The sequence below is a fragment of the Gymnodraco acuticeps genome, unplaced genomic scaffold (assembly GCF_902827175.1).
Source record: "Gymnodraco acuticeps unplaced genomic scaffold, fGymAcu1.1, whole genome shotgun sequence".
Lineage (NCBI taxonomy): Eukaryota > Metazoa > Chordata > Actinopteri > Perciformes > Bathydraconidae > Gymnodraco > Gymnodraco acuticeps.
In genome coordinates this window covers 1-23,580 of record NW_022990049.1, presented here as the reverse complement: position 1 = coordinate 23,580, position 23,580 = coordinate 1, and the positions used below count along the sequence as shown (strand labels likewise).

The 23,580-nt window shown below is 41.9% G+C and overlaps 2 protein-coding genes across 2 annotated transcripts; both read right to left on the bottom strand.

The window, feature by feature from the left end:
- Positions 1-2,036: 2,036 nt before the first annotated feature.
- Positions 2,037-6,580, bottom strand: LOC117545859. Its single transcript, XM_034215818.1, has 2 exons — positions 4,154-6,580; positions 2,037-4,111 (listed from the first exon to the last, which is right to left on the bottom strand). Exons 1-2 carry the CDS (start codon positions 4,874-4,876, stop codon positions 2,387-2,389), a joined length of 2,448 nt encoding a protein of 815 aa, XP_034071709.1. The 5' UTR covers positions 4,877-6,580; the 3' UTR covers positions 2,037-2,386.
- Positions 6,581-12,552: 5,972 nt separating this feature from the next.
- LOC117545860 (gastrula zinc finger protein XlCGF8.2DB-like) lies at positions 12,553-14,366 on the bottom strand. The gene has a single exon (XM_034215819.1). The coding sequence runs from the start codon at positions 13,890-13,892 to the stop codon at positions 12,825-12,827; it is 1,068 nt and encodes a 355-aa protein (XP_034071710.1). The 5' UTR covers positions 13,893-14,366; the 3' UTR covers positions 12,553-12,824.
- Positions 14,367-23,580: the final 9,214 nt, after the last annotated feature.

Here is a 23,580-nt window from a genome sequence, read left to right as displayed (position 1 = left end):
CAGGCCTAAAAGAAACAGAATCTTCAGATTTTAGTTTTACATTTGCAAACCGCCAACTCATGTGGGAGTAAAATATCATCAAGTAGATTAGAAACAGGTCACATGTGCGGTTTCCCCTTTTTGTGGAATTTTTAGGAAACCTCTCGTTTCCCTTGGAGCTCCAAAATAATATGTTAGTCCAAAAACATGCTTGGTTAGTTATTGTTTTAGAATCATGCAGTTACACTGATCACATGCCGGCATTCATTCACACTCACACTGTCTGGTTGTCATGTCAGGTTTGGTCAGGTACACCCCAGAGTCAGTCATGGACAGTGCTTTTGTCACACTGTCAGTCAGGGTCAAAGGTCGTTTGGTCTCGGTCTTTTGGCCATGTCGTGCTCTGCAGAGTCTTTTCAGAGGTATTTCAGCATAGGCGCGTACCCTTTATCTACAAAAATATGTCATATGTGGAGCGCCATTCCTTATTCATTCACGATTTCAACTATGATTTTCAAGATGATTCTAACTTTTCATTGGGACTTCTGCCTCCCACTTTTCCTGAAACTTGGTACAAAACTCACTTCCTTAGAGTACTACTACTGCAATTCATTTACACCTAATTAGTATTAAAATGTCTAATGATCTATTTCAGAAACTTGTGTACATAACTATTATCTTGAGTCAAAACATTACTAGGATCTGTGTAGCTCTGCATTTTATAGCTCATTATACTCATTTATCTTTAATTCGGGTTTACTTAAAAAACAATGTCAAACTCTTTAGCAGTGTGTGGAACCTTGGGTGTCCGAACATGCAACAATTACTCCCTCCTTTATCAAGGATTCAAAACAGAAGTCATTTTATATTTCCATCTTAAAGCCCTCTTATGGTAATAACTATGCTACAATGGTGAAATCAATACTTTAGATTGGAATTTTATATTTGGCTTGGCACCAGCTCTCCATTTAACGTTATCCATACAAATAAAGATTTGTCCTATAGAGTGGTTCCTAAAACTATCCTTTTAATGGTGATCAATATTGTAACAAATGAGATCACTACTTTATTCACACGTGAATAAAAATCTCTTAAAGAATGATTTGTTAAAAGATTGAAGAATATGGTTCTACTCTGTCATGTCTTCCCCTTTATCCCTCAGTGTGTTTTAGGATGATTCTCATTTTACTTTAATCTGTCTTTACGTATTTATGAAGTTAATTCAAGTTATTTAAATGTGCGTTTTGTGAATAAGTGTGTTTATGTGTAAACTCACTCATTCCCGTTCTCCTTTTCTCCTCCCCTGGTTTTCTCAAGCCGTGACCCCGGCCTCCTCACTTCTAATCGACCATGCCAACTCCTCTGATTCCGTCTTCTCTTCAGTCCATCAGCTGTTGAATCCATCTTGTAACTTTTTTAGGCAGCCATTGGCCCAGTCACATCTGCAGCCCCATCGTGCCACTGTTGTTGCACTGCTTTGCATTTCATCTCCTCCTTTACAGTCTCTCTGCTGTTTTTATGGAGGGCGGATTCTGCTCTTGTGTCCCACACTCGGCTCTTGTGCCAAATCTCGTGGCTCAGCTTGGAACTTCATGCCCTGTCTGAGGGGCTGATGAGAGTATCTCTCTGTATGTCAGCATGCTGTTTGGTTCTGGATGCCACAGGTGGAGATAGTTCTGGCTGCAGTCTTGTTGTTGTTGTTGTTGTTGTTTCAGCTCTGGTTCTCTGTCTGTTCGATGGAGAAGGAGGAGTCTCCTGTGGGGTTAGGTATTTTTGTCTGTTGGAGGGTCGGGATCGTAGCCTTTCTAACTCAGAGGGGGAGTCCAGGTCTCGGGACGCATTACCTATAAGAAGTCTAGCACACTGAGGTTAAATAAATCCAACCCTTTCCACTCTGTCTCTTTCTAATCATACTATCTGTCTTAGTTGTTAAATGCCATCTAAACAACATAATTAATGTCTACTAATGATATTACAAAAACTCACTCTAAAAATTGTTTCATCCATTGCTACATATTTACCCAACACAACTCTGAAATACTTACATGTTTCCAGCATCACATATTCCCACACACTACGAAAGAACATCTCCATATTTTCTCCAATATTTTAAATCCCACTGTTATTTAGAACAATAGTAAACCTGCAGAGCACACCAATTGGATCACAGTAATGAAATTTGAATCAAGTGTAGGCCTATGTCTACTTTCCACCATACTTATTACTTTTGCTGAACATTTATTTATATTGTCTAACTTCCTTGTCTATGATGTGCAAACAGTTCGAGTGTAAAATGTGTTTTTCTCAATGTATTTACACTACAGATTCTTGAGTTTACTCATCTCCTGGTGCTGTCGTTGTAAAAAATGTTCAATTCCTTATTGTTTTTTGTACCAGTTTTCCAAAATCAGTTCCAACTGCCGTGCCGTTTCTGGAAAGGTGGCGGTACGGCTACACAATGTGTATGAAGGTGCCAACATGTTCCTTTTTTAACTTTGATCCGGAGCGCATCTGCAGTGCGTTCTACAACTTCCCATGGTCCACTCCATACAGGTTGCAACAAGTTCATCTTGTGGATTTTTACATTTACCCAATCACCTGATCCAACAGAAATATTCGTCATGGCCCTGGCATATGCTTCCGCCTCAATATTTCTAAAATCTAACGCTGGTTCTCCTCTGTATTGTGAGGTGCTACCTTGTGGTGGATATTGCTGAGTGGGGCAATCTCTGGCCAGATGTCTACAATCTCCACATATGAAGCAGCCATCATCCCTTCTTCCTCTTGATCGTTGCTTTCCTCTCCATTGTCCCTTTTGTTGATGCTGTATGGGAGTGTATACCTGTGCTTGCGGCTGTACTTGGTTAGGAAGATACACAGGTATTTGCTGTTGAATATACTGTGGTGCTTGTGGCTGTACTTGCGTAGGAAGATACACAGGTGTCTGCTGAACCTGGTTTTGTGGACATACACTTCCTCCTCCGCTTTGTTGAACTGTTGGAGGTGTCCGCCCTGCCTTCTCTGCTAGTATGGCCATCTGATTTGTCGATTTCTTGTTTTTATTAGCTTCGGCATCTTTCTCAGCTACTTGTATCTTCAAAAGTCTTAGTTTTAGTGTTTTAATTTCTTCATCATTTTCCCCCTTTGTTGCCTGGTATTTCATATCGTAGTGAATGAGATGTAGTCTCCATTCTTCAATGGGTTTAGCGTCTAATCCCACCACGTCTCCCAGGCCTGCCTGCACTGATCGGGGAAGGGCTTTAATGACAGCGTTCTTCCACAACATTACAACAGCCGGAGAAACGTCATGCCGTTCTCCAGTGCAGTCCTCCCACACTCCTTCACATCTCTTCAAGAAGGCATGCATTTCTTCCCCCGGTTCTTTTCTCAGGCTGTTGAGGGCATGTAAATTGCGTGTTGTCGGGTAGATGTGACGAATAGCAGCCCAATAATTCGACCTGATATTGTTGAATGAAGTTTCATCTGGGTCGTGCGTGCAATTGGCCTCGGAATCTACTGCTCTTGCCTCTAGTCTTCCTTCTATCCGTCCAAGCAGGGCCCTCATGTCTCCCAAGCACAGGTGGTCTTGGACAGTGTACTTCTCCAGATCAGTAACCCACTTCTGACCTCCTTTCGTGAGTGGAGGTAGCTTTGACACTAATGCTTCCATGTCCCTGTGAGTCCATGATTGGTATTGAAATCCTCCTCTTCCAGCCGCTATCAATGGCATGGAGGTATGTGCACCGGTCTTGGTTCTTTTAGTTGTCTTGGTTCTTCTAGTTTTGGGGCATGTCCCAGGGTAATGTTGCTCGTTTTCGTCACTACTATTATTCTCAGGAGGAGATGCAAAACTGCGTTGTTGCTGTGACTGTTCATGGTATGGGGAGTGTCTACTGGTTTCAGACTGTGTACCGCTGTCGTCATATTCTTCTCCCCGTCCATTGGAATAGTCAGGAGAGTAGTTTGTTCTGCGTTTTCTTTGAGTTCTTCGTTCTTCTTGTTCTCTCCTTTGTCTATCTGCCATCATGTCCTGGAATCTTACATCGTCTTGTTGCCTCTCCGCCAGAAGTAGTTGGTATTTATCTTCCTCCCTTTGTCTTTCTGCAATAATGTCATTATGGGCTTCAACTGCCTTCCGTCTTTCTTCAATAATGTCATTATGGGCTTCATCTGCCTTTCGTCTCTCTTCCATTCCTCTGATGAGTTCTGCTTCAATGCTTCTGTTGAGCTCCTCGTCCATTCTTCTGTCGAGTTCCTCCATTCTTCTGTCGAGCTCTTCGTGTCTTCTGCCGAGTTCTGCTTCCATTCTTCTGCCGAGTTCTTCCATCAGCTGGTTGACACTGGATAGGATTCTTACCTCAAACGCCAATTCTTTCTCATTTGGGGCTTGAATCGAAGCTTGGTGAGAAGGGTTGTTCTCTGATATGTCTGGAGGAGACACTTCGGTCAGGCTTGGATACTGCTTTGGAGTTTGGATAAGTGGAGCCTCTTTTGTCATTTCTGCTGTGTCTTCATTTACTGGCAGATCTTCTGCGATGGATGTCAGATGGATTAACAGACATGTAACCCTAACTTTTCTTTTTTCAGCTTTTTTCATAGCGCTTTTAGCTGGTCCATACCAAGGGGTTTGTACGGCTTTGATCCATGCTTTTTCCTGTTGTAGGTATTCAGCATTCTCATGTTCAACTACAGCTTTTCTATGGGCTTCCGTTGGTCCAGGTTGATCATCTGCTGGAATCAATCCTCTCGTTTGCCACTGTTCCAACAGTTTCTCTATTTGGTTCCATGTCTTCTGTCTATGACTTGGACACGTTAAAGCATCTGATCTGATGTTTACTCTCGCCTTAATATCTGCAGTTGTGCCTGGCACTGTGAGTGCTCTTAACTCTGGCGACATGTTTCTTAAGTACACCGATAATATTATTAAGTTTATCAAAATGAATGACTAATCCTCTGAATAGTACCCTTGTATTCTTTATAAAGATATCCTATGTCATCTGAACTTAACTTTAAAATCTTGTAATTTTTTCAATTTTTTTTACAGAATTTGGAAAAATAAATGTAAATGTTGTAAAACTGAGATTGGAAAATCAAAATTAGACAAATTAAATTAAAATTTTGAAATTATGCAATTTTTTTTAAATCTGAACAAATAAATAAAAATGAACAGTGTATGGTTTTGACTTTGTAAAAATAGGAATATGGTGCAAATCCAAATAAACCGTGGACAGTGTATACTCAAGTTGAGTTCATGAAATTATGCAAATGTCATAAAATGTGTTAACCACAATACTTCAATTCAAAGAAACCACATGTAATCTTTATCTGTGTGGTGAAGAATGTATTAACTGTAATACTTATTATGTCCGCTAGGGGAGCTGTTTTATTTGTAACTCCTCTCAAATGTATCAACTAGTACTTCCGGTTCATAAACATACTTCCTGTTTATTTCAAAATATAAAGTTCAAAGTACTTTCTTTGAAAAGCATGAAAAACAAAACAACTCAATCTACTCTCAACGTTCATCTACACCATCCCTGTGTATTTTATCAGTAGTTACCGGTTGTATCTTTACTCGAAGTATTTCACCATCTAGTAATGCTAACTGGCTAGCTTAGCAGTATAGCATTAACCGCATGTGACTGGGGGAAGGGGAACAATGGAAACACTCAACATCTGCATATAAATAACCACACTGATTGACAATACAAAACACAATCTTCATTTATCTTAGCTCTAAATTATATAGATGCTGACCCTAAAAGCCGATCTCATACCAATCTTGTACACAATCGTTTCGGCTTAGAAGATCACATAAAAATATACTTTTTGGCTTAAAAACTCCACACAATATACGTTATTAAACCAGACTACGCAGGTTTAACACATCGAACATATAGACTAACATGAATGGACCCAGTCCAGTGTAAAACAGATCAGGTCTGGTACCTACCCAGAGGTATTTAACACAATGTGAACCCTATCCCAGATAAAATTCTGCCTCACCAGAAGGTCTTAATATGTAATATTCACATTATCGGGCGGCGCCGAAGATACAACAGAGACGAATAGAAACACTATATACAATCTCCACACCACTCGCAATCACCACGGAATTAAACAGGTAACTGTCTCACCTTTCGTTTAGGCCCAGCCAAAAACTCATTTTCTGCAGGCTAGTGTGATGCTAGTTAGCTTGCAGCATTCCCCTCTCTTCCAGCTCTATCCCGCTTCAGAGCCCACCCAGGGACGCCATGTTAGTGTATTCTATAACCCCGAAGGCAGGAGAGACTGAAAAGAGTCAAGGGAAGCTTATAAAAGTTAACAGCATTTAATTACACAAAAGATGTGGTGGTGTACAGTACAAAATGAAATGTGCGAGTGGAGGCGTTCTCCTCATCCGCCCGGTCAGTCCAGGTCACCCGGTAGCAAGAGGTCAATCCTTGGCTTGCTCTTCCTGTTGTCATCGGAGGTCTTCTCCTATTGGTCGGGGGCGGGTCCAATGCAATTTCTGCCTTTTTCTGTTGTTAAATTATATCATTCTGGTGTCTGTGGTTATTTAAACATTCCCTAATAAACGTTATTCAGCGGTAATAAATGAGTGCTAAACCCAGTGTGCTCAGTGTACAACATCACATGTCATTTCACCTTTGATTCACGGTTTGAAAATGCAGCATTTCGCCACATGCTAATGCTAACCGGAAATGAAGAATTTTCAGAATAAAAGTATTAAGTTAATAGTTAGTGAACTTCCGGTTTTTCAGAATAAAACTGATTTAAATTAAATAGTGTATTTAATTCAAATTACGCCATACCAACATTGATTTTAATTTCTAACACTTGTCTATTTCGTTGTAACCTTTATATACAGTCTATGATTTTAACTTGGAGGCTACGATTACAATCGTTAGCACCGATGTAGCTACCACTGGATTACATGCTAACCCAAGCCTTACCATTCATTACGTGGCTGATTAAAATCATTAACACATAAATAAAGCACTAGAATTTCACTTACCGCAAAACCGCATGCATGCACCGTCTGTTTTAACCGCAGAGCGAGTCACAATAGTCCGATATATAAGCATGAAGAACAAACAACCACGGCCGGCTACAAGTTGTGTTCCCTGGATGAGCTGAGCAGGCAGAGTCCCTGTAGCTTCACGGAGCAGCTAGCAGAGAGACAAGAAGCTAACAGCAGCAGGCACTTGACAGAGCCGTCACTCAATGTGACCACGCCCTAATGTATGCAAAAACTTTAAGACCTAATATAAATAAAAGGGTCGCGTTAGAAAACAATTCACTCACAGATCCATAATCATGAAGGTGGAATCTAACTATATCGATAATAAAATGTATGGAGCCAGGGGTAGAATCATGTTTTTTTCTGCTGTAAAATTGGGCATTTTAACATGGGGGTCTATGGAAATTGCTCCTTTCTGCCTATCGGCCAATATATGAACTGCAGTGTGTGGCACTTCCATATTGGCGTCCCGGCTCTACCCCACAGTTTGCCGCTTGGTTAAAACCTGAAGTCAAGCTACTGTTGGTATTTCGGAGATCCCTTCCGGAATAGCTTTTCAAAATAAACTTTAACCTCAGGCGAAAACTAACCGGAAGTATTTTCACAATAAAACTGTTATAACATTACTGTATGTTTAAACTATCTTATATCATTAAATATTGATTTTAATTTCTAACAGACAACTTCAATTTCAAACATGCTGTTGAGACAAGTGCCCTCAGTTTGAGGCGTGATTGAAGGTCATTCCATGACCAAGGACCATAATAAAAAAGACTCCTTTCTCCAGCCTCAGACCGCACGGCAGGAACCTGGACCCGTATCCAGGCACTGGTTCTGAGGTTGTAAGAGTCACAAACTGGAGCAAATCTGGCACATATGTAGAGTGGAAACTTACCTAAAATGGATACATGAATAAAAACCAATGCTGCATCCTACGCACAGTAAGTGAGGACCATCCAGTTAGGCTGTACAGTGTGCAATGATGAGTCCTATAGGGTGCATCTAATATATAACGCAGTGCAGCATGGTAGAGTGGGTCAAGTTTGGCCCAAACAGGCAAATCTATAGATGGATCACCGTAGTCCAGCTGGGACAGGAATAAGCCAGAGACCAACCTTTTACGGGATGAAGTTGAAAAACAACATTTAAGTCTGAAAAGGAAGCCAAGAGTGAATTTCAATTTCTTTGTTAGAACTTCAATGTGGTGTTTAAAGTTCAGATTACTGTCCAACCAAAAGCCAAGATATTTGTAGGTATCGACAAACTCAACAGAGACGCCATCGAGGGTGTCAATGGAGAGGCAAGAGGACGCTGACTTGGGAGCAAAGAGCATTGCTTTGATTTTCTTACTGTTCAATAGCAGTTTGGAATCAAGAAGCGCATGCTGCAGCGTGATGACATCAGATTTTAAATTGGAAACGGCCATATCCAGAGAAGGAGCATATGAGTATACAATAGTGTCCTCAGCATACATATGATAGGTAGAAAATTGCATCTGATACAAATATTGTTTACATATAATAAAAAGAGCAAGGGCCCCAAAATAGAGCCCTGTGGAACTCCCTTCTCCAAGGTAACAGGGTCAGAGGCAGTACTACCCAGCCTGACGCATTGAGTACGGTCGCTTAGATAACTCTGAAACCAGCAAATGGCATTATGACCGAAACGAGACATCAACATAACATCAGACAGAATGTGGTGATCTACAGAGTCAAATGCTTTGGCTAGGTCAATAAACAATGCAACACAAACTGATTGTTTATCCAAAGCAGCCTTAATATCGTCTAAGACTTTCAGACCGGCAGTCACAGTACTGTGCTTTGATCTGAATCCAGATTGCATAGGGTTAAGGATGTTGTGTGAATTTAAAAAGAGCTTTAGCTGAGTAGAAACTAGGGACTCAAGAATCTTTGATAACGCAGAAAGATTTGAGATAGGACGATAGTTATTCAACTCCATGGGATCACCAGCTTTCAAGAGGGGCGATACCAGAGCTTGCTTCCACACAGCTGGCAGTGTGTGAGTGGGCAGGGAGAGGTTACACATATCAGTTACTGGTTGTGCTATAATCTGAGCTGCGATTTTTTTAAAAGAACGGGTCGAGGCCGTCAGGCCCGGCAGACCTTTTAGAATCAATTAATTGTAAACCCTGTAAGACTTCAGAGACCGAGAAAGATGCTAAATCAAAAACAGGGGAGTTCATCTCTAGACTAGGGCTGTGAGTACGACCATTAAGTCATGACTTTGCTCATCAAACATGGGACCAGCCTTTTTGAAGTGAGCATTGAAAGCATTAGACATGCCATCTGAATCTGAAATAAAAGAATCACTGACGTTCAGTTTTTGTGGGAAACTAGAAACCTTCTTGTTCTGAAGTGATTTAATTGTTTTCCAGAATTTAGAATGGTCATTAAAACAATCAGTGGTTAAGCTCAGATAGTAATCAGCTTTAGCTTTTTTAAATTATTCTTAACTCTGAATTTTCTAAGGGGAGCATATCTATTAATAATCGATAAAAAGTGATCAATACAAAATTGGACGGCAACATCGACAGATGGAATTAACGCTATGAAGTGCCATTTAACCTCCGCCAGATCGTGTAGGAAAGCCTGCTCAGAGAAGTGTTTGAAGCAGCGCCTGAGCACAATAAGGCCCTTGGCTTTGGGCAACTTAGTGTTCCTAACGCAAGCAATAGTACAATGGTCGCTGATATCATTAGGAAAAACACCAACAGACACATACTTATGAGCTGCATTTGTTAGAATGACATCTATAAGGGTATCGTTATTGGGTTTGGCAGGGTTTATTCTAGTGGGACCATCAATAAGCTGAGTTAAGTTCAAAGAATCACAAACCTGCTTAAACTGTGAAGATGTATCACTCAACCAGTCCCAATTGAAATCACCCAATAATATGATTTCAGAAGAAAACGTAGACAACAATTCAGTAAGGCTAGTAGTTGCATCCATGATGGCCGATGGAGGCCTATAACAGCCAATAACAGTGAGAGGAGCATTTGCTATAGTTAGTTGGACTGCTAGCAACTCAAATTGCCTTGGAATTGAAATTGAGTGAAGGACTGAGCACTGTAGTTTCTCAGCAGTGTATATTGCAACACCACCAGCTCTGCCCTTACGATCTGCTCTGAATACATTATATCCATCAATGTGAATAACAGAGTCAGTGACAGACGGTTTTAACCAGGTTTCAGAAACTACAACAACATCAGGCTTAGCAACTAAAAACCAGGTCTTAAAAACATCTAGTTTGGGCACTAGGCTTCTAGCATTAACATGCAGAAAACGGGGGGGAGGGGGGTCACGTGGAAGAGACCAAGATGGCAGCTTAGCTGGGAAGCTCCCGACAACCACACATCATTTAATACAAAATCCGTCCTTACAAGGCAAACATTAACAACACAATATCAGCTTTGTTATTATTATTATTATTTGGACCTGTCTGCTGCATTCGACACGGTGAATCATCAGATCCTCCTTCGCACTCTCCAAGAACTTAGAGTTTCAGGCTCTGCACTTTCCCTCCTCACCTCATACCTCAAAGACCGTACCTACAGGGTTACTCGGAGAGGGTCGGAGTCCGACCCTTGTCAATTAACTACAGGGGTCCCTCAGGGCTCTGTTCTTGGTCCCCTCCTCTTCTCCTTGTACACAAACTCGCTCGGATCTGTCATTAGCCCGCATGGTTTTTCATACCACTGCTACGCTGACGACACCCAATTAATTCTGTCCTTTCCCCGCTCAGAGACCCAGGTCGTTGCACGCATCTCTGCTTGTCTAGCTGACATCTCTCAGTGGATGTCTGCTCACCACCTCAAGCTCAACCTTGACAAGACTGAGCTGCTCTTCCTTCCGGGAAAAGATTGTCCCACTCTTGACCTAACAATCAACATCGGCCCCTCAGTTGTTTCCCCGACTCAGACTGCAAAGAATCTGGGTGTGACCCTAGATAACAACCTGTCCTTCACTGCAAACATCGCTGCTACAACCCGCTGCTGCAGATACACGCTTTACAACATCAGGAAGATACGTCCCCAGCTGACCCAGAAAGCCACTCAGGTTCTGGTCCAGGCTCTCGTCATCTCACGCCTAGACTACTGCAACTCCCTCCTGGCTGGTCTACCTGCATGTGCCATCCGACCTCTGCAGCTCATCCAGAATGCAGTGGCTCGTCTGGTCTTCAACCCTCCTAAATGTTCACACGCCGCTCCTCCGCTCCCTTCACTGGCTTCCGGTAACTGCTAGAATCCACTTCAAGACAATGGTACTTGCGTACCATGCTGCGAATGGTTAAACCGTACACCCCAGCACATGCACTCCGCTCTGCATCAACCAAACGGCTCGCTGCACCCTCGCTGCGAAGGGGACCCAAGTTCCCATCAGCAGAAACACGTGGGTTTGCTATCCTGGCTCCAAGATGGTGGAAGGAGCTCCCCATTGACATCAGGACAGCAGATAGCTTGCACACCTTCCGGCGCAGACTGAAAACTCAGCTCTTTCGACTCCACTTCGAGCGTTAGAACTATTAACAAAAGCACTTATATACTACCAGTTGAGTACTACTTGAAATGTTTGGCTCTATGAAACCTGATGTATTTTATGATTCTGTTTTCTTCAAGTTTGTATTTTGTTGGTCGAATGCACTTATTGTAAGTCGCTTTGGATAAAAGCGTCAGCTAAATGCAATGTAATGTAATGTTATGTCAAACCCTCCTGCGACCAAGGCTTGCGATATTTTCACTCGAGGGCGAACAAGATAGCAACATGGCTAACATAGCTGACGTTTTGAGCTAGTTGAAATCACTACGGGCTGACTTCGGAACAAAGTTGGACAACATCGACACACGTCTGACTGTCGTGGCAACCTCAATGGCTGCATTGGAGAGTAAAGTAACAGAATTAAAACGGGATGTTTCTTCCAATTCAACCCGTATTAACGAGGCCGAAGGCCGCATACACCCGCAGAGAAGACGCTTGAAAAAATTGAGGCCTTACTTGACTCCGTTAACAAACTTATCACTTACCTTGAGTCAAAGACAGACGACCTGGAGAACCGGGGCAGAAGAAAGACTCTACGGCTGTTAGGTATACGAGAAGAAGCCAAGGGCCAACAAACACTCTTCAACTTCGTTAATGACACTGGCTGAGAGGGAGAAAGCAGCAGAGCGGGGTTTCTCCCTGGTGAGTTCTCTCCAATTGGTTTTAATTGTTATTTCATCATGGCAGCGTTTAGCTGAGTTTCTGCTTCTCTCTGCAGCATGTGGCTACAAAGGGGGCGTGGCCAGCAGCTACAAAGGGGGCGTGGCCTTGTAGCCAAGGGCCCAGAATCAGCTCTTTAGGAGCAGGGCTGAAATAGAGGGGGATGAGGCTAAAGGGTGATCTGTATAGATATGGCTCTATCAGTTATTGTTGAAATATAGCACAATAGGTGAGCTTCAACACGTTTTTCTAACCATTTAGGAAAAACAATTATTTCCAAAGCACATCTTTATGTTAATTATCATAACATTTAGTAAAAAATAACAGTCGAGAAATTATTCAAATATATATTTATAACATAAAACATAAACACAGAGTAAAAGCACAGTGAGTAAAATAAGAATAATGATGGTTCTTGGTTATGTTCATGTTCTGATGATATTATTGATATGGATGTTGAGAGTTGTGCTGATGAACTGATCTGATGTTTACGTCTCTTCAGACTTTCTTTCAGGCCTAATATTTCCCACTCAGATCTCTGACTGGTAGCTTGCTAGTGATGCGTCTTATAGCACTGACAGGACCTTTGTTACTGTTTAGAGATTTTAAAACTGACTGAGGGAATCTTTCCGATCATCAGTCACTTCGGCCTCATCATGTGTCTCATCAGATGTAGCTTGGTCATCCATCTTCAGTCTGAAACACTGCGGCTGATTGGTTATGTGCGTCCTCATGTGTATCTTTAAACTGTTTCCCTGTGCAAATGATTTATTACAGACTGAGCAGCTGTATGGTTTCTCTCCTGTATGAACGCTCATGTGTCTATTTAAACTATTAGCCTGTGTAAATGATTTATTACAGACTGAGCAGCCATATGGTTTCTCTCCTGTATGAACTCTCATATGACTTGTTAAACCTGACTTTATTGTAAAATATTTCTTACAGACTGAGCAGCCATATGGTTTCTCTCCTGTATGAACTCTCATGTGAATTGTTAAATGTCCCTTTATTGTAAAATATTTCTTACAGACTGAGCAGCGGTATGGTTTCACTGCAATGTGCTCTATCATGTGTCTATTTAAACTTCTTTCCTGTTTAAATGATTTCTCACAGACTGAGCAGCTGTATGGTTTCTCTGCAGTATGAACTGCCATGTGGCTCTTTAACTGACCTCTCACTGAAAATGATTTCTTACAGACTGAGCAGCTGAATGGTTTCTCTCCTGTGTGAACTCTCATGTGAACTTTCAGACCTAACTTGCGGACAAATCTTTTCCTGCACTGAGAGCACCTAAAGCGTTTCTCTCCAGCACTACACCTTGAATCACTGACAGGGTCTTGTTTATTTTCCTGGGAGTTTGAACCTGACTGAGGTTCTCCGGTCTCCCTCCAACTAGCACTGTCTTCAGTGTCTGGTTCAGGAGAGTCTCCAGGGTTGTCCTCAGCCTCTGGTTCAGAAGAATCTCCAGGGTTGTCCTCAGTCTCTGGTTCAGAAGAGTCTCCAGGGTTGTCCTCAGCCTCTGGTTCAGAAGAGTCTCCAGGGTTGTCTTCAGTGTCTGGTTCAGGAGAGTCTCCAGGGTTGTCCTCAGTCTCTGGTTGTAAATGTCTCTCTGGATCTGAGCTCCTGGCTGGTTCTGGTCCTCCACAGTCCTCTCCATCAGCTTCTGTTTCCATGTGTTCAGTTTGTCTTTGATGAAGCTGAGAGGACTGAGGTTTCTCTTCATCATCTTCACTCTTCACAGGGACAGGAGTGAAGATGAACTCAATGATATCAGCCTCCTCCAGCCCATGAAGCTGCTCTCCCTCCTGACTGATCCAGAGTTCCTCCTGTTCCTCTTTAATGTCTGGGGGGGGCTCTGGGTCCTCCTGGTCCAGACTGGAGCTCCACTCCTGCTGCTCAGGGGGAACCTCTTCTTTAACCACCAGCTGCTGGACGTCTGCAGGAAACAGGAAGCACAGTCAGAAAAACTGTGTTAGAATTTAAAATCTAATCACCTTTACAAGTTGAGTCGTTTTGCAGCCCTAATCAATGCCTTCGTTTATATACTTTTATACCTCTTCTAGTTCAGCCAGATTGTAAACTATCAATTATTTTGGGGACCAATCACAGCTACTCTGCGCCTATAGGATGGAAATACTCCTCTAGTAGTTAAAGTCCTGCATTCAGACCTTATTTAAATAAAGGTATGCACAGTTATTACTTATCGAATCTGCACAAACAAGATATCAGATTAAAGCTGAGATTCCACAGATTCTAGAGGTGTACGTATCGTCACTGTGCTATCAAAACTCACCGCAGCGAAAGCAAATCCAGACAACACACAACGTAGCTTTACAGAGCCAAAACGGCAATATGTCTCACCTTTTGCTATTTCTGATCAAAAGTTGTCTTCAATGGCATTAAAACGATAAAAACGCTGCTGAGGGTTATTCCATAGGTTAATCCAATGTGTCTGTGTCACTTTGAAATGATTACTGATAATCCATCTTCATATTTATGGCAATAAGCCTAGGTTTCAGTTTTCAGAGGTAACATAGCTTTCGGTTTGGGCAAGCTGCGTACGCATCACTCTCACTCCTTATTTGGTAACGTGTATGTGGATTTTAGGAACTCCCCCTCGATTCTATATGTTCTAACGGTTCAAAAGAGATGTCAATCATCAAAATCGAACGAGGAGGCCAGAGATATGGAAAATCCACCCAAATGACCCCAGAAGTGGTTTTCTTTTCTAAATCTCTCTAAAAAGGTCACTTGTTTTGCATCAATCTTGATACAGGGTACTTATTATATGTTATAGTTTGGATTCCTAAAGCTTTTAGTCTACTATCCCATCATTCAAGGGTGGTTTTCACTATAGAGAGGCGAAGTCCCTCCCTTTCCGGGAGCCTCCATGGGACCCCGGAAGCGGAAAATTATACATTGAAGTCAATGGAGAGAGAAAGGTTGTCTTTTGATCCCGTTTGAATTGTGCCACGAATGACACATATGATGTTTGTCAATTTATAAGAACATTTTACAAGTCAAAAAAATAAAAATGTGTCGTAAAACTGTGAAGTTACAATTTTGTTTGTATGAAACCGCTTAGTGAACTACGCTTAGTGAACTACGCTTAGTGAACTACGCTTAGTGAACTACGCTTAGTGAACTACGCTTAGTGAACTACAGGTCTCTGGTCTCGCACAAAACGCGCCACCAACATAAAGATGGCCGTCACGTTAGCACATTTCACCTGTTTCTTTCAGAATGAGGCGAAAAGTATGAAACGAGGTGAACATCACTACAAGTCTGGGCATGTTGAGAGCTGTACATACACGAAAGGGGAGTTAGTCGGTTCTGTAAGAGCAGCGGGACCGGCTTTACAAGGTTTCGGTGAGTAATATGAGTGCAATGTGTAACGTTAATGTCAGCTAGCTAACATTAGCTAACAAGGTACACTAACGTGTTTTGTTTTAGTAACTAGTTTTCTCCTTAAGAAATGTGTGGTCTCTGTGTATGCTGTGGATAACATTAGTGTTCACAAGAACAAGGTACACTCCCGTGTTTTGTTTTAGTTGCTCTTCAGATTGAAGCGGCCAGTTTTATATCGACTATACTGTATGTGTGATCTCCTTTTTCTCGTTGTGTCATTTGAGTGTATTTGCTGTGTGTCGATTCAAGGATTTTGGTTATCTAGGCACAGCTGTGTGTGACTCCCTCTGGTACACTGGTATGTGTTTTCCTAATGTAGAGAGCATTGATTAATTAATTAACTACACACTGAGTCTAGATCCTGACCAAATCCTTTTTTATTGTTGATCAAATGTTTTTCAAAAATGTATTCATACACATTTAGAAAAATACAATGTACAATCACAACCAATACAACACAAATTACAAAAAATACAGAAAAAACAAACAATAACAATCAGACAAGAGGACAAAACTATGGAAAAATAAACCCTCCCACCCCCAGATCCGGACCATCCTTGTATTATTGCTCATTCAATCTATTATAGCATGCTAACAAATGGTACTTACTTTATTTTTACAGATCTGCATGGGAGACGATGGCGCGATGCAGAGCGCTGTCTGTGATTGTGCACAGGAGATGTACAAATGCAGCCACGCTGCAGCATTGGCAATATTTGCCATGTGGCAGATCAGCTCCACAGATGTTGAGTGCCAGTGGAGGAAGCCTGGCACTTCCAAAGTAGTCCAGCCGGTGTCTCAACTTTACCAACAGCGAGAGGAGACATACAACCCACTGGCCAGAGACATCGCCAACTGTCAACTGGGGGGTTGAAAACGAGGCCGAAGGGGTGAAGGCTTTTGTGGAGGCCTATCAAGTGACAGTATTAGAATCGAGTCTGGTCTCTTTGTGAGTGAGTCGGGTGTTTTGGGAGCATCACCCGATGGACTTGTGCAGCCATCTGCCCTGCTGGAGGTGAAGTGTCCACACAGCCAGAGGAACATGACCATCACGGAGGCAGTCCAGTTACCATCCTTCTATCTCCGTGAGGAGGGTGGGTCATATATTCTCAAGGAGAATCACCCATACTGGCACCAGGTCCAAGGGCAGCTGCACATCACAGACCGGAGTCTCTGCTACTTTGTTGTGTGGACCACGAAGGAGGCGATCATCATCCCCATCCCCAAAGACCCTGCATGGCATGGAAATCTCCTCCTCCTGGAGAACTTCTACACCCAGCATATGCTCCCTGTGTTGGCCAGTAGAGAGGAGGACATTTAAATAAACATACTCTTAACACCCTCGGACTCTGCGTTGTGTTTGGTATGTGTGATGGGGTGTTATGCAGAGGGGAGGAAAACAGGACACAGCAGATTGGGATTGTGGTGGAGATGCTGAGCAGTTATTTAATTGTTGCATGTAATTATTATTATACTGCGTGCTTCTTAGTTATTCCATCTTTTGCTGTAACATGGATCTGTATGTAACTCTATATTTAGGCCCATTCCCAAACCGCCCCCTACCCCTCCGTTTGCGCGTTCACGCGGAGGGTCCGCCATATTGAGGGCTGTTCCAAACCAACGAGTGTGGAGCGGTGTGGAGGGGAGTGGGCTATCAAGCCCTCAAACAACGAGTCTGCAGCGGTGCTGACTGGAGACCGGTCTCTACCTGACCGGAGTCACGCTGTGTGTGTCCGTCAGGAAACACGCTGTTAACAAGTAGTTCCAGCAAACATCCACTGATAAACTGCATGTTAGCAACCTCATAATGACCTCATATGTTTTAACTGAGGATCAAACCTGTGTTTAGTCGAGAAAAAGGTAAATGTGTGCATTTTATTATAAAGTTGTGTATATTTACAGACTGTTGCAAAAACTAAGAAGCTTATAAACATCAGGTTTAAAACTAAAAGAGCTTTACAAAAAAGTAACACAATGAAAGATGTTTGGAGTTTTATTTGAGTTATTAATTTACATTTTTTGTCTAAGAGATGCTGATTTGAAACCGTTGTTACAAACAGTTACGGCATTTCCTGTTTCTGCGGAGAGAGGGGAGGCCGTCCCAAAGCTTGCTGCTGTGTTTACTCCCTCTGACAGGAGGAGCCTCGTTGAGCTGCGAGTGAGGCTACAGACGGAGTTCACTCCGTCACGGAGGGGGAGGGTCGAGGGAGTGGTTTGGGATTGGGCCTTACTTGTTATCTACCACACTTCCTTCTACATCATACACCATCATTATACATGATGGTGCATATAGGATATATATATATATTTGTATACATATCTGTAAATTGTATAATTTTATTTAAACGTCTTTTTGATCTCTCTGTCTATAAACACAAACTGAGTAAGATTGACAATAAAGTTGACTTTGAAAAATATATATATTCTTTATGAAAATAGTTGACTGTTGTCAAATGAATCCAAATGAAAGTTGGATTGAACTACAACTACGCCTTTAAATCTCTACGGACTGTTTTTCAGTGGGATGGCAAGTTCCTATCTTTAAACATTTATTAGTTTTTTCTCAGAACAGATTTGATTTTCTGAAGTTAATTTAACTTTGCCGACCATAAGGTCATTATTAAAAAGGTACAATCAATTTGTTTAGGGTTGACTAAAATAATGAAAAACATTCATTTGGATAATTTACTGACAGAATAAGAAACTCAATGATGCTCTACTCACCTGTTCCCTTTTCATAAAGTGAAACAGTTGAAACGATAGATTTTAGTAAACTTAAAAACAACCTTCTCCAAAAGCTATCAAGGAATATACCGAATACTTGTTTTAGAACTTTATTACATATTTGTATATAAATAGTTTGAATGATCCATAATTGACAGAAGCTTGTGTTTACACTGACCTGTTACTCATATATTAATGTCTTCGTAACTTCAGTAAACCACTACCTCACTAATTTCACTTTCATTCATCACGGTTCAGTAAACTAATTGACACATGAAACAGTTTAATCATTATAATAACGTAGGATTGCAACTCTTTGAAACTGTAGGTGGCTCTTAATAGAGCTGTTGTGTTTGGGTGTGCTGGTCTCAGGTCAGTCTAAGCCCTCTCTCCGCGGATGTGGCGGGCCAGCTGGATGGGCATGATGGTGACCCTCTTTACTTGGTTCATCTTACTGGGGGGCAGCTACATGGATGTCGGTGCAGTCCACAATCATTGTGCAGTTGAAGGCAGAATGAAGCACATCTTCATGTCATACAATACAATGACTTTATTTGTAATTGTGTAAAAAAATAAAGCATTGATTAGCAAGCAGGACCTGCAGGAACAGAGAATGGTGATGGAGCTGGGAAGAGAGAAGAATAAAGAAAACAGATCAACTTTATTATCGGATATTAAAAATTCTATTTCAAAACAAGTTGCCGCTCCTACAGTTTTCTAGTATGTAAAGATGATTTCACATGACCTATGCAAAATATCACACTCAATACATGTGTGTCTCTGGGGGGTGCATTGTGCCTTTGATGTATATAAATAATATACCATAACCAAATACTATTACGTACAGTGGAAATCAGGTTGCCAGAGCAGGTCAGTGTGCATGTTCCTCAACGTCTCAGCAGTTCCAGGTGAGGTAAAGAAAATAAAAGAGAAAAAGGTCCGTAACAACACTTTAAAGTAACAACACTTTGAATAATTATCTCTTCTAACAATTTTCTCTCAGTAAGCACACAACGACTGTCTTTCCAACAAACAGATTGACTCACCCTCACTGTCATCACAATGAAACACGTCCAGAAGAATGTCATGCAAAGCTCCCTGCCTGCCTTCGACTCTCCCTGAACTGCTTCCTTAGCATTGATTGATTGATTGATTGAAAAGTGTATTAACAGCTTGTATATTGGGTACAGTACAGTACAGCTCAAAACATACAATTGTTAAGGGGATGCAGACCAGAGAAAGACTTTCGTCTTGTTTACATCAGGGTCCCCCATTTCCAATTCATCATATCATTTAAGACATATAAGACATATAAGACATATTTGACATACAGATGGCTTATTTACAATTTTCATTTTAGATTTCGTTCTAATACATCCTAACCGGACATTTAAGACATACCAAGTCTACAGATATACAGTTAGTAACAGAGTCTAAAATGCGAGTATATACATAGATGGGGGGGGGAAGCTGTCCATTGTACGACAGGTTGAGATTTGTAAATCTGCACCCGGTGGAGGGCGCAGTAGGCTACTCTTCAAAAGTTTCACGAAATACTTACCATCATGTTTGGTTACTGTTTAACATTTTGGTTTACTTCATGTAATAAAATAATAACTTCATGGTAAGGCTACTAAAAATGACAAGGCTAAGTAATGTAATGCTAACTAACGTGCTCGCTACTCGTCGCTACTAGCTAGGTAGCTAACTTGACTATGTTCCATGCACAACATGTATATTACCTATGATATTACCTGATATGTCTGATCCAGCGACTCCTGGTCCTTTCATCAGACGGGAAGCGATAGAACGAGCAAGTGGTATGATCACTTTTGTGATTACAACCTGGTACAAAGCACACAGGCATCTTGTAAAAGTGAACCAACCACTTGGAGCATTATCGCCTGTGACATCACTTACGCGACCCAGAATAGGATTTGGGATTTGTAGTCTTTCTCGTTGCGTATTTTTCATAGTCTTATATTTCAACAGTTTTACGACAAAATGTGACTTTTTTGACATGGAAATGATTGTTTAAGATTGACAAACATCATATGTGTAGTTCGTGGCACAATTCAAACGGGATCAAAAGATACGTTTTCTCTCTCCATTGAATTCAATGTATAATTTTTCGCTTCCGGGGTCCCATGGACCGGAAGTAGATGGGCGTGACTTCGCCTCTCTATAAGTACATTTTGTTTTTTTGGACGGACACAATAATTTACATCTTGTTACTATGTTCAATCTGAATTTACTTTAAAATAAAAACATCTATATTGATTCTGACTTTTCTACATCCAACTCACAGGTTTATCCTTACTTTGAAAAAAAAGATTATTAATTTAACCCTTTTAGAAGATATGGTCATTTGTTCTGGGAATGTCATTTTCTAGCCTGAGACCTGAAAAACAGGCTCAGGGGCTTAACAGGTTAATAAAAAGTCGAAAGAGTTAATAGGCCCTGATAACTACAGCTCAGACTGAGAGGCTCTGATAACTACAGCTCAGACTGAGAGGCTCTGATAACTACAGCTCAGACTGAGAGGCTCTGATAACTACAGCTCAGACTGAGAGGCTCTGATAACTACAGTTCAGACCTGAGAGGCTCTGATAACTACAGTTCAGACTGAGAGGCTCTGATAACTACAGCTCAGACTGAGAGGCCCTGATAACTACAGCTCAGACTGAGAGGCTCTGATAACTACAGCTCAGACTGAGAGGCTCTGATAACTACAGCTCAGACTGAGAGGCTCTGATAACTACAGTTCAGACTGAGACGCTCTGATAACTACAGCTCAGACTGAGAGGCTCTGATAACTACAGCTCAGACTGAGAGGCTCTGATAACTACAGCTCAGACTGAGAGGCTCTGATAACTACAGCTCAGACTGAGAGGCTCTGATAACTACAGCTCAGACTGAGAGGCTCTGATAACTACAGCTCAGACCGAGAGGCTCTGATAACTACAGTTCAGACTGAGAGGCTCTGATAACTACAGCTCAGACTGAGAGGCTCTGATAACTACAGCTCAGACCGAGAGGCCCTGATAACTACAGCTCAGACTGAGAGGCTCTGATAACTACAGCTCAGACTGAGAGGCTCTGATAACTACAGCTCAGACTGAGAGGCTCTGATAACTACAGTTCAGACTGAGACGCTCTGATAACTACAGCTCAGACTGAGAGGCTCTGATAACTACAGTTCAGACTGAGAGGCTCTGATAACTACAGCTCAGACTGAGAGGCTCTGATAACTACAGCTCAGACCGAGAGGCCCTGATAACTACAGCTCAGACTGAGAGGCTCTGATAACTACAGCTCAGACTGAGAGGCTCTGATAACTACAGCTCAGACTGAGAGGCTCTGATAACTACAGTTCAGACTGAGAGGCTCTGATAACTACAGCTCAGACTGAGAGGCTCTGATAACTACAGCTCAGACTGAGAGGCTCTGATAACTACAGCTCAGACTGAGAGGCTCTGATAACTACAGCTCAGACTGAGAGGTTCTGATAACTACAGCCTCGGCTCGGGTAACTACAGCTCAGACTGAGAGACTCTGATAACTACAGCCTCGGCTCGGGTAACTACAGCTCAGACTGAGAGGCTCTGATAACTACAGCTCAGACTGAGAGGCTCTGATAACTACAGCAACTACGGCTCTTATTAAAACGGCGCTTTCTCACCGGAGTACTTTCCCCCGTCATTCTTAAAGTACCGATACTAATGACACGGAGGAATCGTACCGTTTTTAACGGCAGGGTATCGCGGTACCTTTCAAGTATCGGTACACCGTGCAACACTAATATATATATATATATATATATATATATACGCTTTTCAGCATACAATATTAATTAAAGTGAAGTGCAGTGCATACATCCCTTATATCCCTTCACAGAACTAAAGAATGCTTTAAAGGTTTAATGAGATGATGGAATCAAAGCTGAACTGTATCACATCAAAAGGCACACATGCTGGAAACCCAACCCCAGCAGGGGGGGGGGGTTCTCCCCCAGGAGATTCTTAGAAATACTAATATAAACTATGTATTCTGGTACACTGAGAAGAGAATAAATAAATCTATTACTACCCGACATTTTAATAATATTTGATGCCATTGTTTGTTTTTCACTTCTGTAGTTCTGACAGCTCGCTGCTCCTCACAGAGAGAAGAGCAAAGAGGAGAGAGTCTGTGTGAAGTACTTTGCATTGTGGGTAAGGGTAGATAGCCCCCATTGTTCTGCGACCTGTCAGTCATCAAACCTGGGGGTCATATTTCATTATGTGTTCATTTTAATCTGAAGTTGTACCCATGGATGTATAAAGAATAGTTCTAAGGCAAAGTTATTCTTCGTGGGGACTTGCGGCTACAATCTTGATTCTGATTGGCCAGACGACTCGAAAAAACATCAGCAAAGATGTTTTATTGAGATGATGATCACTACGTGACAGAAGTTTTCACTCACACATCTGCGACCCACTCGAAACGGGTCCGCGACCCACCTTTGGTCGCGACCCACCAGTTGAGAACCACTGGGCTAGACTACCCAGGCTAGATAACGACAGCTTAATTCACAACAAGCACATCACTGGCTTTTCCATGCAGCCTGATGTGAAGCCTATGTTATATCATGAAGTGAACGAGGCACAGCTACGCTTTTCTGTTGAATCTTTAATGTTTAAGTTTCTTGCTATTTTGTTGTTTGTTTGCATGTTCAAATGTAGCCTACTTAAGGAATGCGTATCACTTAGTCTATCGTCGTCTGAAGGCCCTACACACCAAACAACCACCAAAGAACACGTCCCGGCGGAACACGATTGTTGTGTCGCCTCACGTCTCCGGCGTCTTGGCAAAACAGTCGCACTGGAACACACGGCAAAGACTTCAGCCGACGGCCAAGTAGCACGTACGCACTGCGCATGCGTGAGTGGCAATAACTCTCCTTACCAGCAGGCGGCGGTAGTGTGTATTAGGGCTGTACCCGAATATCCAAATATTCGTTCGTTGGAGTACTATTCGGGTTTCAATTTCGTTATTTGGATATTCGTATTTTTTTTCCTTTTTTTTAAAAATTGAATTTATTGAAATCTCCAATATCAACGTAAGAGCCTCTTCGGGGGGGCTAACACTGAACCATAAACTTTATCGTTTACTTTCTCCGTCTTTATATGTAGATATGACTTTTCTCCGTTAATCTCCGTCACGTTGTGTCCATAGCAACAACAACGC